The sequence below is a fragment of the Eurytemora carolleeae genome, unplaced genomic scaffold, assembly GCF_000591075.1.
Source record: "Eurytemora carolleeae unplaced genomic scaffold, Eaff_2.0 scaffold1332, whole genome shotgun sequence".
In the NCBI taxonomy this organism is placed as follows: domain Eukaryota; kingdom Metazoa; phylum Arthropoda; class Copepoda; order Calanoida; family Temoridae; genus Eurytemora; species Eurytemora carolleeae.
The window spans coordinates 22277-38095 of record NW_019397218.1 but is presented as its reverse complement, the minus strand read 5'-3'; the positions used below and the strand labels follow the sequence as shown (position 1 = coordinate 38095).

The following is a 15819-nucleotide window of genomic DNA, read 5'->3' as shown; positions in this document are numbered from 1 at the left end:
TATCATAAAGGTAAATCAGTAAAACACGTGAAAGGTATAATTTGCTTTTTGAACGCTTAGCCACTTCTAATCATCCAGAAACACATTTAGCATTGAGTTAACTTTCTTTTCAAGCCGCCATTTTGATCGGAAATTGTAAAAATAAGTGGATTTTCAGTTTACATTGATGGATTTTACAAATCTTTCAATTTCGAACAGTACTAAACCTTTCCTGGGGTCATGTGGGTTGCAGCACAAAAATTATTTAGTTTATCCATTTTTTAATACAAATAATCTAGCACACGTCAATCCAAATTTTGTATGGGACCTCACGTTTATGAATAGTCAAAATTTCAAATATTTGTCTTCAATTGAATTTTTGAAAATTTGAAAATCCACGAAATTTTTTGTTAAAATCCGCGAACTTTTTTTTGTTTTATTTTACGATGTAAAGATGGATGTAAAGATGGACCCGAAGCGCCATAAAAGATTAAAGATATATGTGTTTTAATGTGGATTTCAGAATCAGTTTTACAATTTATTGTTGAAAAACTAAAGATTTAAAATGAGGAAAATCATCTTTTTATGTTTTCAAGCAATCATGCAGATTCACTGTGATTCAGGTATATAAAAAATAATCCAAGAAGAATTATTAGAATAATTATTTATATCATTATGATAATTATATAATAATTATTTTATTTTATGATAATAAAAAATATGATAAATTTCTTGTTTTTTAATGGTTTTATAAAATATGCAAAAATTATGAGAGAACGTTTGAACTGGCTAGGATTATTGGATCTTGAATGAAGTGTAAGAAAAATGACTGACCTTATTCCAATTTAGCCCGGACATACTTGATTTAGCTAGATTTGCGTGTATATTTTTTGATTTTATTGCAGATTCGTTTCAGTACAGCCAAAACGTTACGACACTTCAAAGTCGACTCAGTCTTAAAAAAATTGATGCCACTTTTCAACAGTCTGGATCTATGTGAATGTGTTTAGTGTCTCCTAAAGAAAAGTCTGTGCTGCCCCCTACATCTAGTTCAAGTTTTCCTTCAATATCTAGTAATCTAAACTCAGACGGATTTTCACTACCAACTAGACAGGTGGATTATTGAACATAAACAATTAAATATTAATATTATATTTATATTAAACGATAACGTTAAACAAATAAAAAGCGTATTTAATCCAAACAACCAAGTTTATTGATTCTCTTTTTCTTTTAACTTGACATCAATAATTTTTTTTCTTAAATTCATCTTCAACAACTGCATTGTTAGAGTGAAAACACTTCTGATCATGGTACTCTGGCACCGCGAAAATACAAGGCTATACGAAGAAATTTTGGAAACATTTTTGGACAGATACCTTTAAAGAGAATTCGCACATTTTAAGTTTTGCTTAAATACAAATTTAATTTTTAAAATTTTCCAAATATTTTTGCATATTTGACTAACTTTTTTCACTGTACTGTACTGTACTGTACTGTACTGTACTGTACTGTATTTGACTAACTTTTTTCACTTTCACTTTGTCCACACACTCTGATTTTCTAATCCCTATATCTTTGCAACCCAATGTCGTAGACCTTAGATAATCAAACCATGAATTCTTTTGGAACAAACAATCTAATTTTGAGATATAGGTTTACGCCATCAGATTGCAAAGATAGGGATTAGAAAATTTTATTTTGTGGCAAAGACTCAATTCCTTTTCCTTTAGATAAATTAAGCAAAAAGAAAATTGGTCCCGATTGGTTTATGGTTCATAATTTATCTTTACTAAGATATCTTCCTTATGTTTACTGAGATAAAGTTTAAAGAAGAAAAGTAACGAAACTATTTCGTTAATTTCTAAAATTTCCCTTTAACTTAACCCTATTTTTACAAAGCAAAGTACACATTTTCAGAATAAGTATTTTAATCACACGTGTTATTTTTGTAAACTTATTCGATTTCTTGAGTTTGAAGGACGGTTTGAATTCCTGATAGTTTCCAAATATCTGTGTATCTAGGCCGACCTGGAGCAAACAGACCTGGCTCGAAACTCTCCGATGGGGTTTTCTTTACCCACTGTATCCTTCAACCTGGAGGAATCCACGTTATCCAGGAACTCTCCTATGCAGTTCTCTATCCCTCAGGAACTATAATGTATGATTGATAAATACACGGTGTCCCAATATACGTGATATTTTCATAAAAAAACTCGTGAATGTCGTCTTTGGTTCATGTTTATTGGACCACCCTGCATAAAAACTAAAATGAATCTCTCCGTTATACCAAAATATGGATTTGTTTATTTTTCTCCAAGATGCTGAACCTTTGATTTACTCCGTTATTTGATAACCGCTAGAAGACGAAACCATTGTTGAAATGTTTAATGTTTACGGGTTCAATAAACAGTGACAAAGCAATATTATAATATAAGGATCCCACACTAACTATCTATCTATCCACCATCAAACTCCACTGTTAATTTTCTATAATAGCATATGTATCTTCGTATGTAAGTATAAAAACAATTTATTTCAATTCGTGTTCATTCTTAGAGCAACATTTTTATTTTCAATAATTTGGAAATTATCAAGTATCAAAGCAAATCTTTTTCTCCAGTTCTTTGCCTCCTTTCAAAAAACAAAAGAAATAAATTAATAGAGATTTTATTTTACCTTAAAATAGGCTTTTTTTGTTCAATATAGATTGGGGGAGGGTTTCCACTCCCACATGAGTTGAGATAGGGGAGCGTGATACATGTCTCTGGTCCAAAAATCATGGAACATAAATTGAGACATAAACCTAACGACTGACAAAGTTATCAAACACATACTTTACTTTTCAAGGCCTGGACATAAAAAAAAAATAAAGTTTAATGGTAAGTGAGCAAGGAAAGATTTAATGAAAGATTTTAAAAGCACATCAGATAATGTTCAAGAAATTTTGAGCATTGCTTCTTTTTTTCTTATTTTGAAACTACAGATGGGAGGGGGATTGTAAACCCCCCACCCCTTCGTGATAGGGTTAAGAATCCTTTTTTTATGAGAAACGTTTTTTACTTCCTTCTTTTCTTTTGAAAACTCCGGTCACTAAATTTAAGTATGATGAAAACATGAACACCAAGTTTGAAATAGTCGTATGTCCAATTGGATTAATCAACGGATTTTCTAAAATATTGGAAAAAATTCTACATAAAAGAATGCTTTCATTTCTCAACAATAATAACTTTTTTAAAACAAATCAATTTGGTTTTTTGCCTGGACGCAATGTTATGCAAGCAATTACTAAGCTTTTAAGCTATATTTTTAGCGCACTAAATAATAATGAATCTGTTTTACTTATCATGCTAGATATTTCTAAAGCTTACGACTGTATTGATTACAAGATACTTCTAAAAAAGCTTGACAACGCAGGAATAAGGGGCAACACATTACAATGGTTTGAATCTTACTTACGGGGCAGGGGGCAAAAAGTCGATATAAATGGTACCTTCTCGGACTTAGTCGAAATATTAGAGATGGGTCTTGTTCAAGGATCAAGTCTAAGCTGTTTACTGTTTATTATCTATGTAAATGACTTCTTCCAATCTAACACACTTTTCAGTGTAGCCTTTGCCGACGACACAAATGTGGCATCAAAAAGTAAAAACTTGAATACTCTAGCAGACACAATAAATAAAGAATTAGAAAAAATAACTTGTTGGTACATGTCTAATAAACTTACTATTAACTTTGAGAAAACTAATGCAATTTTATTTTCAAATTCTCTAAATGCACAAAACGACTGTCCTGATGTAAATATTATGATTCCTTGGTAAGGTTGAAACATCTTCAGGAACCATTTTCAAGAACCAAAAAAGTATTCTTCTCTCCCAATACAAAATTGAGAACGGAAAACTATTGATACTTTTATTCAAATTTTCTTGTTCTTTACTCTTAGCTTTTTGTATGTTCTTTTAACTCTGGTTTCTCTAGAAAACTGACTTGCCAATAAACGTTGAAAAGCCAAAAAATGAAATTTTAAGAATTAAACTTGCTTAAGATAGAAAACGAGGATATCTTCCTGTATGTTACTCAGATAAAAGGATACCGTTGTGGATCGGACGTGCCACTGGTGTTTACATGGAGAGTCGTTAGAAAAAACAGTCTCTTTAAATGACTTAATCATAACTTTTAAGCCTCAATTTTATGGCGAGAATAGCCTGATATAGATAAATCAAGATTTATAACATTATAGTTTAGTTAGAATTAAAGCTTGGAGAAACTGAATTATCCCGAAGTTCACCAATGCTATTTTCAATAATCACTCCAGGAACCTTTCCGATCTATCTATACAATTCTCAATTTATCAACTCATTAATCAATTAATTTATTTACCTTTTACCATTGAAACTTTTTTTTGACCAGAACTTAAACATTTTTAGATAATACTGATACCAGTCGAAAACAAACCCTTTACAAAATATGTCTACGAAAATAAGATCAATAGTGAGCTCTTTTGTGCTATATATCCGGGATCAAGCGTTGATCTCTTTCTTATGCAGACGGACTAACCCTATTCCGGCTGGGGGGGGGGTATTCCTGGGACCCCCTGACGTTTTTTTAAAGATAACTAATACATGCCCCTTACTTTAGGCTTAAAACTGTGATTTTATACCTACTGCCTGAATTCCTTATTTTGCCTATACCCGACGAAATTCTGGAGGCATTTTTAGACAGATGCCTTCAAAGAGAATTCGCACTTTCTGTTTTTAAACATTTTTTCTTAATCCCTTGAGATTGTAATAAATATTTGAAATTTTGCAAAATTTGCAAATTTTTTGGCAGATCATTAAATAAAAGCCCAACGGTTTTCCAAACCTGTATTAAATGCTAAAGATTTGTATCAAATTAAGGAAATATAAGAGGTCTTTTTTTGGATAAACCTGGTATCAGACTGGCCCTGAATAGGGTTAACAAATTCCTCTTAGATAACTAACGGTATGCTGTGCCCTGCAAGCCTAACCGTATGTTATAGGGATCAAGCATTATCCTCGAATTCTAAAGTGTCCACATTTGATATCGAGATTTAGCGTGTAAGGTTATCAATACTCACAAAAGTTCCTGAGATATCGGTTTATTTGATTAATTGGCCATTTTTTCATTGTTAATTTATGCATTCAATAAGAAGACAAACTGCCATTTTGAAACCAACTGATTGAAAAATACCTTGTTTGTAAAATTTTTGACAAAAAAGAAAATTTTTAATCTCCTTCACATTGTTTCCTATATTCGAAGTATGTTTAAAGAAAAAGTATAGGAAAGGTTAATATTTATATTTTAGAGCAAGATCTAAAACCTTCTTTTCTTGATAAAGTAGAAGCTGACAATAAAATTTATGAAGAGAATTTAGACCAAGAAGAAGTGGGTCCACTTTATGCTTCTGAACCTGTAAATGTAGTCTATGAAGAGAATGTAGAAGAGGAAGTTGTTCTTGATGCTACTGAACCTGAACCTGTGTTGACTCAGCAAGATAAAGCTGAAGACTATAAACCGAACCAGCCTGTAAAAGTTGGTAAGATGAATCATGATGTTTTTCATTCAAAGGATAACAAATGATCATCATAATGGCTTTGAAATTAGGATGATGGTATGGTTAATTAAGTTATAAGCTTACGATTTTTTTGGTCTTAATAATTATGATGATACATTTTTTAATTGTAATTAATTGATGATGAATTAATTGTATGATAATCATCATATTTATTGCATTCATAATAATTATCTTTAGGATAATGATAATTGTAATAATTTGACAATTATAATGATAATGTCAATGATTATGTTGTATAATCATATTGAAAATATTACTGATATACTAATTTTATAATTAGTATTATAATTACATAAACTATAAAAATGATGATTATTTTTAATTTTAATAATTTAAAATTTTACAATATTCTTTAAAGCTTTATATGATATCAGATGACCTTTCAATATTTCTTACTTTTTTTCTGAACTCTTGATTTGCGCTGAGCTGGTTTGCTTTTTTATCTAAACACTGGATTAAAATCTGGACTGATTGCTCGTATGGTGCAATCTCAGCAACATTTAAACACATTATTCTAGGATTTGCATGTAGGGTAGAATAATTAGAAGGGGGGGGGGGGTACATATCTACAATAATAATAATGATATGATAGTTTCAAAGTATTTTAATTATAATGATAATAATGATAAAACTTAACTATGAGATGAAAGTGGTAAACTACCCCTGGAACCAACGAGATTCAATCAAGGACAAACTAGATTTCGAAGACAAGGTAGAAAAAAATAATTAAATTTTGATTATTAAAGGGACTGTAAAGGAAAAATGAAAGGGGGTATAGGCTGAAATCTAATCAATTTAGCTCTTAATCGAAACATATGAAAGTTCTATCTGATGTTCCTGTCTCAAGAAATTGATATAAAACTATGTCAAATTTATACAAAAATTCATAAATATACAATTTTGTATAGAAATTCCAGAGAAACCTAATTCTAACTGAGGTTTTCTCCAATTATTATTTTATAGTTTTTATTTTTATTTCTAATAGATATAATTGATAATATTATTTGTAAGTCTGTATTACGTCACAAGAACTCCCGCCGATGAGAGTGCATTGTACCGGTCACATGATACAGACATACACCTGTCTTCTATACTGCACTACCATTGGAGGGAGTTCTTGTTACGTATAGGGATTTTAACGTTTTCATATTTTTAAAAAATGCTCAATTATTATGAAATCGACGCCAGAAAAAGAAAACGAAACGAAAACGAAGTAATCGTTTTTTTATAAACCTCGCCAATTCGTTAACGATCGTTAACGACGTCCCTTTGTTAACTATCATTAATGACGACCATTTGTTAACGATCGTTAAAGACGACCCTTTTTTAACGATCGTTAACGACGATCCTTTGTTAACGATCATTAACGACTACCCTTCCTAAACGATCGTTAACGACGACCCTTCGTCAAGGATCGTTAATGAAGAGAGGAGCAGAGAGGAAACTGCCCTTAAGGTCATCGGTACTTATCATTGAGCAGTTTTAAAGAAAACACCAAGAAGTTTTAGCTCCCCCACAACTTTTTACCTTCAAATAAGACGACATTCGATTTTTAATTTTTTTCAAAAACGACAGTTTTTATAAAGTTTTTTTTTTTTTTTTTTTTTTTTTAACGATCGTTAACGACGACCCTTTGTTAATGATCGTTAAGATATTTATCATTGAAAAAAATTGTATAAAAACGATCGTTATTCGTTTTCTAAAAGTTCAAAACGAGTAGGTCGTTTTTTAAAAACTATCGTTTTTTTTCCTTAATACGAAACAATCGTTTTCAAAAACAATTAAGAACCCTAGACGTAATACGGACTTATAAATAATGTTGTCAATTATATCTATTAAAAATAAAAATAGAACTTATAAAATAATAATTGGAGAAAATCTAAAAGTTTCCCTGGGATATTTTCGTTTTAAGATTGGTTGCGTATTTGCTGAATAGGATCTGTTTAAAACTACCATTTTTATACAAAATTGTATTTATAATGAATTTTGAAAATTGAGATATGGGCATCATTCTGGAAAAGTGGTGATTTGATTTGATTTGATTTGATAGAACATTTTTTGAGTTATTGTGATTGTGTTTGAAGATTTTTGAATAATTGTTTAATGAAGAATTCCTATCAGATTTCAAATGTTTTTCACTTGTTAAGGCAAGAGTGAAAACCAGCCCTAAACAGGCTAGGTATGTCAGTTACCCTCAGAAATGTTAGAATCAATGGACATCAAAACCCCCTTCGGTTATTTAATTGACATCCCTTAAAATGCGCTAAATTATTCTAATCTTTCTCATTTTCATAGCACCTTCCTCCTCCTCCTCCTTCCCATCATTCTATTCCTCCTTCCAATCCTCATCCCCTTTCAGCATTTCCTTTCCAACTCCTGATCTTACTCCAGGGTAAGAATTTATTGATCACGAGTTGAATTGCCCGGTGTTGCCCGTAGAATATATTTTACATCGAATTTTAACAAAATAAAATAAGATTTTTTTTCAAAAATCAAAATTGAAATTGTTATCCCTGGGATACAGGGTGTCCCAATAAACATGGGAATTTAGTGACGAATTCGATATCGTCTCTTCAAATAATTCTTTGATTTAGTATGGTGATAACTACTGAGAAAGCTGTAAGAGTTTCGTCTGCTATATTCACATGTTGTTTGTTTATGTTTTGACTGCATACAGTTGTATTAGTTAAAACAAAAAAATTGCAGTATACAAACAGAGTAAACTTGTCCGTGTTCATCTTGCGGAGACATTATATACACATCTTTGTAGTCTTTTACCCTTTTCATTAAATAAACTCTAGCAGACATAATAATTCTATTCAAGGGCGTATACAGAAATAAATGTAGGGGGGGGCAAGATTTGCGCGAAGCGCAAAAAAAATTTTTGCCCCCCCCTAGGAGCTCCTAGGGGGGGGCAAAATTGGAACTGTAAATTCATAACACTTGGCTTCTTGGATATCAGGCATAAGTATAAGATACTTAAAAGTCACACATACAGTCCAAATAATTACCTTCTAAGCATTGTTTCTAAAAAATCGACATTTTATTATACTTTTATAGGTATATTTAGTATTTAAACTAGAGATAGTAAACGACATTTTTGAAAATAAAAACTTAACTTAAACTTAAATTCTATGAGATGAAAAGAAGTACAAAGGTCCAGAAAATAATTATGACTTGTAAAAGTTTCTGTTGTGAAAAAAAGTAGGAGTACAATTGCTGCAATCTAAGAATGAATGATAACTCAAGGCTTATAAATAACAGTATTTGATTCATGATAATTATTAATCAGCAATTCACAGATACCAGTCACAACGGCAACTTTTAACAGACTCACATCACTACTAAACAAGACTAGCATATAATGTAAAGTGTGTGAGCTGTACAAATGTATGCAGACTGTGTGTTCTCTGAACCCAACTAAACTCTGTGTACTCTGTGAACTTAAAAGTTAAAATTAGGTTAGGTTGGTTAGGTTAACTTGGTTACAGCATGAGCACTGCACTGTAATTATATATATTTTAAAATTTTGATTTTTTATAATAATCATGAAAAGCAAACTTATTTTTTTTCTGTTCTTCACTCTTCAGTTAAGATTTGAAAAGTGTGAAAGGCTTGCAGAATTCTAGGGGGGGGCTACGCCCCCCCCCCTTTACAAGTCTAGGGGGGGGCACTGCCCCCCATGCCCCCCCCTGTATACGCCCTTGATTCTATTATGGCTTTTGAAACTAGGTATTACAATGCTAATTCATAACAAAGACGATATCGAATTTGTCACTGAATTCCCTTGTTTTTTGGGACACCCTGTACTATAGGGTTCCATAAAAATGTCAGCCCATTGGGTCAATCCGTTTAACCAGCTATCTATAGCTAACATGTATATACAAATGAGGGAAGAGCATTATTTTTATTCAGAATTTGTTTAATACAAATTCTTATACAAATTCTGAATAATGTCCTTTAAGTCTTATTTTCTATTGTATAGTGAATAATTTTGTAAGAAAATGATCTAAATAAGACGACATTTTAAGTAGTTTTCTCCAATTTGGAAGATTTAAAAAAAAAATAATAATAATGGCCAGAGGAGGCTTTTAAGTTGGTACTCGGAAAAAGTAGCTTTCTAATTTTTAGATACCACCCCCCCTGGAAATAGGTTGTGTGGAACTGTCGGCGCTCAAAGCAACAGAATAAAGAAGTTTTTAAATTTTGATCTTAACCAAGCTTTCAATTAGAATGAATTACAAATTATTGTGTTGATATAAACGCTGGCCACTGTATAATTTTGTCGCAATGGGAATTGATGTTACAAATTCTGTGTATGACATTTGCAGGAAGGTATAATCGCATAGATCATGCCAAGAAATACTTTTCTACAATATATTAGAATGTTTTCTATTATAGTAAAATCTACAACTTTGCTGGTTTTGGTCCCTCCCACACAGCCCAGGGGTTCCAACCCGGTTCCTTAGATGACCAGCTGGTTGCAGGCAGACCGGTTAACCGACCAGTCAGACAATTTAAACCAGCTGATAACAGACCTCCCCCCAGGTATTGTATGACCAGAAAGCAGCAATCAGGCCGCTTAATCGTTCTGTAAGACAAGCATTAATCTGCTGAAAACACTCCCTAGTAATGGGTATAGCTATCCCGCTGACCAGCTAACTACTGACCTGCCGGTCGAATGCCAGATCAGACAAAACTTAGAACAGCGGAAAAACGACCTTCTCTCCTATCCCAAGTCAACTCCTGTATGTCGAGCAATCAAGTCGATTTTTACACTCTATAGCTAGGGCTGGGCTCGTTCCTGGTGGAACGATCGTTCTTTCCCGAGAACGAACGGAACGATCAAGAACGATCCCATCGTTCCGAAAAAAACGAACGCTCAGAACGCGTTCTTAAAAATTTTGGAACGATTAGTAAAAGAACGGAACGGAACGGGAATTGGTTGAAAAGAACGGTTAAAATACGCGTTCTAAGTTGGGAACGTATTTTAAATCAGGAATGTGTTTCCAGTTCAGATTTTCTCTGTAAGTAATGAACCTAAATTGAAAGATAGAATTATTATAAATGACATTAGAGACACAATAATATAGGAAAGTAAGGAGGGAGGGGGGTAAAAGGGAAAAAATACGGTTATAAAATGGTAAGAATATAATTATGTTAGGTAAAAGTACATGCGTAAGTAAGGGGATACATGGGTTTTTCCGGTAAGGGGGGGGGGAGAAAAGGAATGGCAAGGATTCAGGGGCGTAAATAAGGATTCTGTAGGGGGGGGGGGGGAAAATTTAGAAATGTTTTACCCCCCTAGCATTTTTTTTACCCCCCCCCCCCAGAAAAATATCTTGATGTATATCAAAATATTGGTTTTAGTTGGGTTTGATTTGCATTTTCCACTCATTTCTGGCATTCACAAACTCCATTAAATAAATGATAAATTAATGAACGTAATTAAACTTAATTGTAGTAAATGTTAATGATGACCGATAGGTTTTCTAAGACATTAACAAGCGTAATTAGGATACAGATAATGTAATCATGTAATGCATATAGGGAAGTTGAGGTTTACATATATGGGTGTTTACTACTATATTTATTACATCTTGACATTTTCTTTAGATCTCCTCGACTAAAAAGCTTCGGTTAACAGTAAATCAAATATAAGATCTTTTTTTCAATGACGCATTTAATGGGCGGGGGCGAGAGAGGAGGGAGGCGTGGGAAGTTCTAAACTTTTGAATTAAGGATTTGAACTCATAAGATTTGTAAATATTTTTTAAAAAATGTTTCGAGCTCTGAGAATGATTGGCAAGCAACAAAGGGACTGTATTAAAATACCTAAAGGGAGGTGCAAGGAAATTAAAGAATCCCTGTTTAAAAGTTCTCAGTACTATATTTCAGGTATCCTCCCTTGGATCCGTTCCATACAGTTGAATATATTCCTCTCCCTGGGCCCTCTAATCCTGCCTTTGCTCTACCCCTAGATACAGATGATCCTCACATGCATCCAGGTACAATAATACCCTGGATACAGATGATCCTCACATGCATCCAGGTACAATAATATCCTAGTTACAGATGATCCTCATATGCATCCAGGTTCAATAATACCCTGGATACAGATGATCCTCATATGCATCCAGGTGCAAAAATATCCTGGATACAGATGATCCTCATATGCATCCAGGTGCAAGAATACCCTGGATACAGATGATCCTCATATGCATCCAGGTTCAATAATACCCTGGATACAGATGATCCACATATGCATCCGGGTGCAATAATATCCTGGATACAGATGATCCTAATATGCATCCAGGTACAATAATATCCTGGATACAGATGATTCTCATATGAATCCAGGTACAATAATATCCTGGATACAGAAGATCCTCACATGTATCCAGGTACAATAATATCCTGGATACAGATGATTCTCATATGCATCCTTGTACAATAATATCCTGGATACAGATGATCCTCATATTCATCCAGGTACAATAATATCCTGGATACAGATGATCCTCATATGCATCCAGGTACAATAATATCCTGGATACTGATGATCCTCATATGCATCCAGGTGCAATAATATCCTGGATACAGATGATCCTCATATGCATCCAGGTTCAATAATACCCTGGATACAGATGATCCTCATATGCATCCAGGTTCAATAATACTCTGGATACAGATGATCCTCATATGCATCAAGGTGCAGTAATATCCTGGATACAGATGATCCTCATATGCATCCAGGTACAATAATATCCTGGATACAGATGATTCTCATATGCATCCAGGTACAATAATATCCTGGATACAGATGACCCTCACCTGTATCCAGGTACAATAATTTCTTGGATACAGATGATTCTCATATTCATCCTTGTACAATAATATCCTGGATACAGATGATCCTCATATGCATCCAGGTGCAATAATATCCTGGATACAGATGATCCTCATATGCATCCAGGTACAATAATATCCTTGATACAGATGATTCTCATATGCATCCTTGTACAATAATATCCTGGATACAGATGATCCTCATATTCATCCAGATACAATAATATCCTGGATACAGATGATTCTCATATGCATCCAGGTACAATAATATCCTGGATACAGATGATCCTCATATGTATCCTAGTTCAACAATTTCCTGGATACAGATGATCCTCATATGTATCCTAGTACAACAATATTCTGGATACAGATGATCCTCATATGTATCCTAGTACAACAATATTCTGGATACAGATGATCCTCATATGTATCCTAGTACAACAATATTCTGGATACAGATGATCCTCATATGTATCCTAGTACAACAATATTCTGGATACAGATGATCCTCATATGTATCCTGGTACAATAATGTCCTGGTACAGATGATCCTCATATGCATCCAGGTACAATAATATCCTGGATACAGATGATCCTCATATGTATCCTAGTACAACAGTATTCTGTATACAGAGATCCTGTATAGATTGCGAAGATAAAGGGATTAAAAAATAGGAGTTTGTGGCAAAATTTCAGTTCCTTTGATTTTTAACTTTTAGGATACAGAAATGTCAAGTTTCGTCGACCTATTCGTCAAGTTGACCTGCCAGCTTTCCTAGCCAGGCTTAGACCTGCATCTTTTAATAACTTCCGGTTAGTAGAAATATTTACAGGAAATACATAACAATAATATTCTAAAAATGAAAAGATTTTTTGTGTTTTTTCTTTTAAAATAAAAATTGCAGTGTTTTTAAACCGATAATGAATTCAGCTTAATCAGCATAAAGGACTTTTAAGCTGAAGAAATTCAATTTCAAAATTTCTTAATTCACTGAATATCGGCATTTAATTTTAAATTCTAAAAAGTTTAAAGTCATTCGTCATTTTTAATGGTTTGATTTATTTAAAAGGTTTCAACCCTCACCAGAATTCCGGGGCAGCAAGGTTCAACAGTTCTTGAAAAACAGACAACAAAAACTTCATTATAAAATTGAAGACTTAAGAGTTTAGGTAAAAGAAAAAATTAAGTTATTCGTGTTTTTTTCTTCTGAATCTGATTTTCATACAGTTTATACCAGAAGTTCGAAGTTATTGAAAGAATTTATAAATTGTCGGCTTGATATTTTTCAATGGGGTTTAAACTACTATACAGGGTTACACCCACAAAGGATGAGACTTCAGAGACGATTGTAAGGAATTTGTTTAGTCCGTTCTTTTACATTAAGCATGTACAAAAATGTCAATTTAAAAGTGTTGGTAAAAGAAGAGGGTAGAAGGCTATATTCGTCTAATTATACATAAATGTTGTTTGATTGAAATCAGTCATGTCCTTTCACTTAAAGATAATTATAAGTAATAAATAATAAATTATTATGATTTACTCATAATTAAAATTGAAAATGCTTCAGGGTCACCCTTAAATGATACATCTTCAGAGACGACTGTGCGGAATCAAAACTGTTTGTTTCCTTATATTTCACGATTCACTGCAACTGTAAAGTTTGTTTCGTTTTTAAACCTTTGAACAAGCCATGAGAATAGATAATTTAGCCTTAAAATTGTTTTATTTCAAGTGTTTCCGGTCGTCTTTACAGTCTCATCCTTTTTGGGTGAAACAGTATTTTGAATTACTCTGATTTTTATCAATTTTATCAAAATTAATCGGATTTTTGCAAAATATATATTTATAATATTTAAGGGGGATTTATTTTCAAAAAATAAACTGTAGAAAGATAAACAAATTGATTTTAAAATTGTATTTTGTGTTGTTTTTGTTTTATTATTAATTATCATTTTGTTTCAGATCCAGTGGCAAGCTTAATTGAAAGAAATTTTCCAACATCTTAAATATTTATTTATTTATTTATTGAAATATATATATATATGACTGCAGTACAGTAAATGGATAAAACAATGTTACACAAAAGTATACAAAATTAAACCAAAGTATTTTAAATATAAAACAATAATGTGTTTAATAATTGTGCAATAATAAACAAATCTAAATACAAATCTATGTATGATAAATTGTACAAGTACAAGTAACTAGCTAAATAAGTTTTTGCTTCAATCAAAAATGAAAACTAGAGACAAAGCAACTCCAAAGATATTAAGTAATCTAACCTAATTTAATGATTTTGACCAGTCGCTAAACTGATCTCTGCCGTCAACGGCGGTATACACAGCCAGCAGACGGCAGGGTTCAGAGCCAGTAGACGGCAAGGTTCGCAGCCAGTGGACGGCAGGGTTCACAGCCAGTAGACGGCAGGGTTCAGAGCCAGTAGACGGCAGGGTTCAGAGCCAGTAGACGGCAAGGTTCGCAGCCAGTAGACGGCAGGGTTCACAGCCCGTAGACAACAGGGTAAATAAGACATTTCATTTATTTCGCTTTCAAACTTGGAAAATCGTGAAGAACAAGAAAATTACAACACCAAAACAATCTGGTAAGGCAAAAAGCCTCGTGAAATAAAAATATTTTCGAAATATTTGTTTTAAATTATCTGATTTTTAGGAAAATTACCTGAGTTTTAGGAAAAAGTAAAATAGACGAAAGAAAGTAAAAATAAAGAAGGAAAAATGTAGGTAGGGAGGAAGGAAGTCAGAAGTCCTGTATTAGAAAGAAAGTAAAGATATAGAAGGAAAAATGTAGGTAGGGAGGAAGGAAGCAAAAGTCCTGTATTAGAAAGAAAGTAAAGATAAAAGCAGGAAAAATGTAGGTAGGGAGGAAGGAAGTCAGAAGTCCTGTATTAGAAAGAAAGTAAAGATATAGGAGGAAAAATGTAGGTAGGGAGGAACGAAGTCTGAAGTCCTTTATTAGAAAGAAATGGATTAAGAATTTTTTACTATAACGAATAAAAAACTTTTTACACTCCATGTTTTTGGCAAATATGTATTCTGTCAATTCTAGAAAAGCAGGTTAGTCAAGGATGCGCGCTAAAAGTTAAGACAGATAAAAAAGATTTGAAAAAATCTATACGACTTATGTATAACCGACAACTTTAATATTAGTGCAATAATCTATAGCCCATCCCTCCTCACTAAATCTTTATAGCTAAACTGCCTCTAACTCTAATAATCAGTCAACCCTGACTTCTGTATGGGTAAACCCCCTCTAACTCTAATTATCAGTCTAACCAGACTGATTCCGTCTCTACTGAACAAGAGTCTGTATACAACTGCTTTATTTATAAACATGGTTATACGGGCCGGTATGACCGGCCAGGTCACAAAAACTA

The 15819-nt window shown here is 32.9% G+C and overlaps 1 protein-coding gene across 1 annotated transcript; it reads left to right on the top strand.

Moving 5' to 3' along the window:
• Positions 1–474: 474 nt before the first annotated feature.
• Positions 475–14540, top strand: LOC111712820 (uncharacterized). The gene is made up of 12 exons (XM_023487554.1): positions 475–602; positions 990–1093; positions 2005–2130; positions 4225–4294; positions 5306–5536; positions 6219–6287; positions 7871–7967; positions 9977–10123; positions 11474–11583; positions 13144–13237; positions 13495–13594; positions 14388–14540. Exons 1-11 carry the CDS (start codon positions 545–547, stop codon positions 13592–13594), a joined length of 1206 nt encoding a protein of 401 aa, XP_023343322.1. The 5' UTR covers positions 475–544; the 3' UTR covers positions 14388–14540.
• The last annotated feature ends 1279 nt before the right edge of the window (positions 14541–15819 follow it).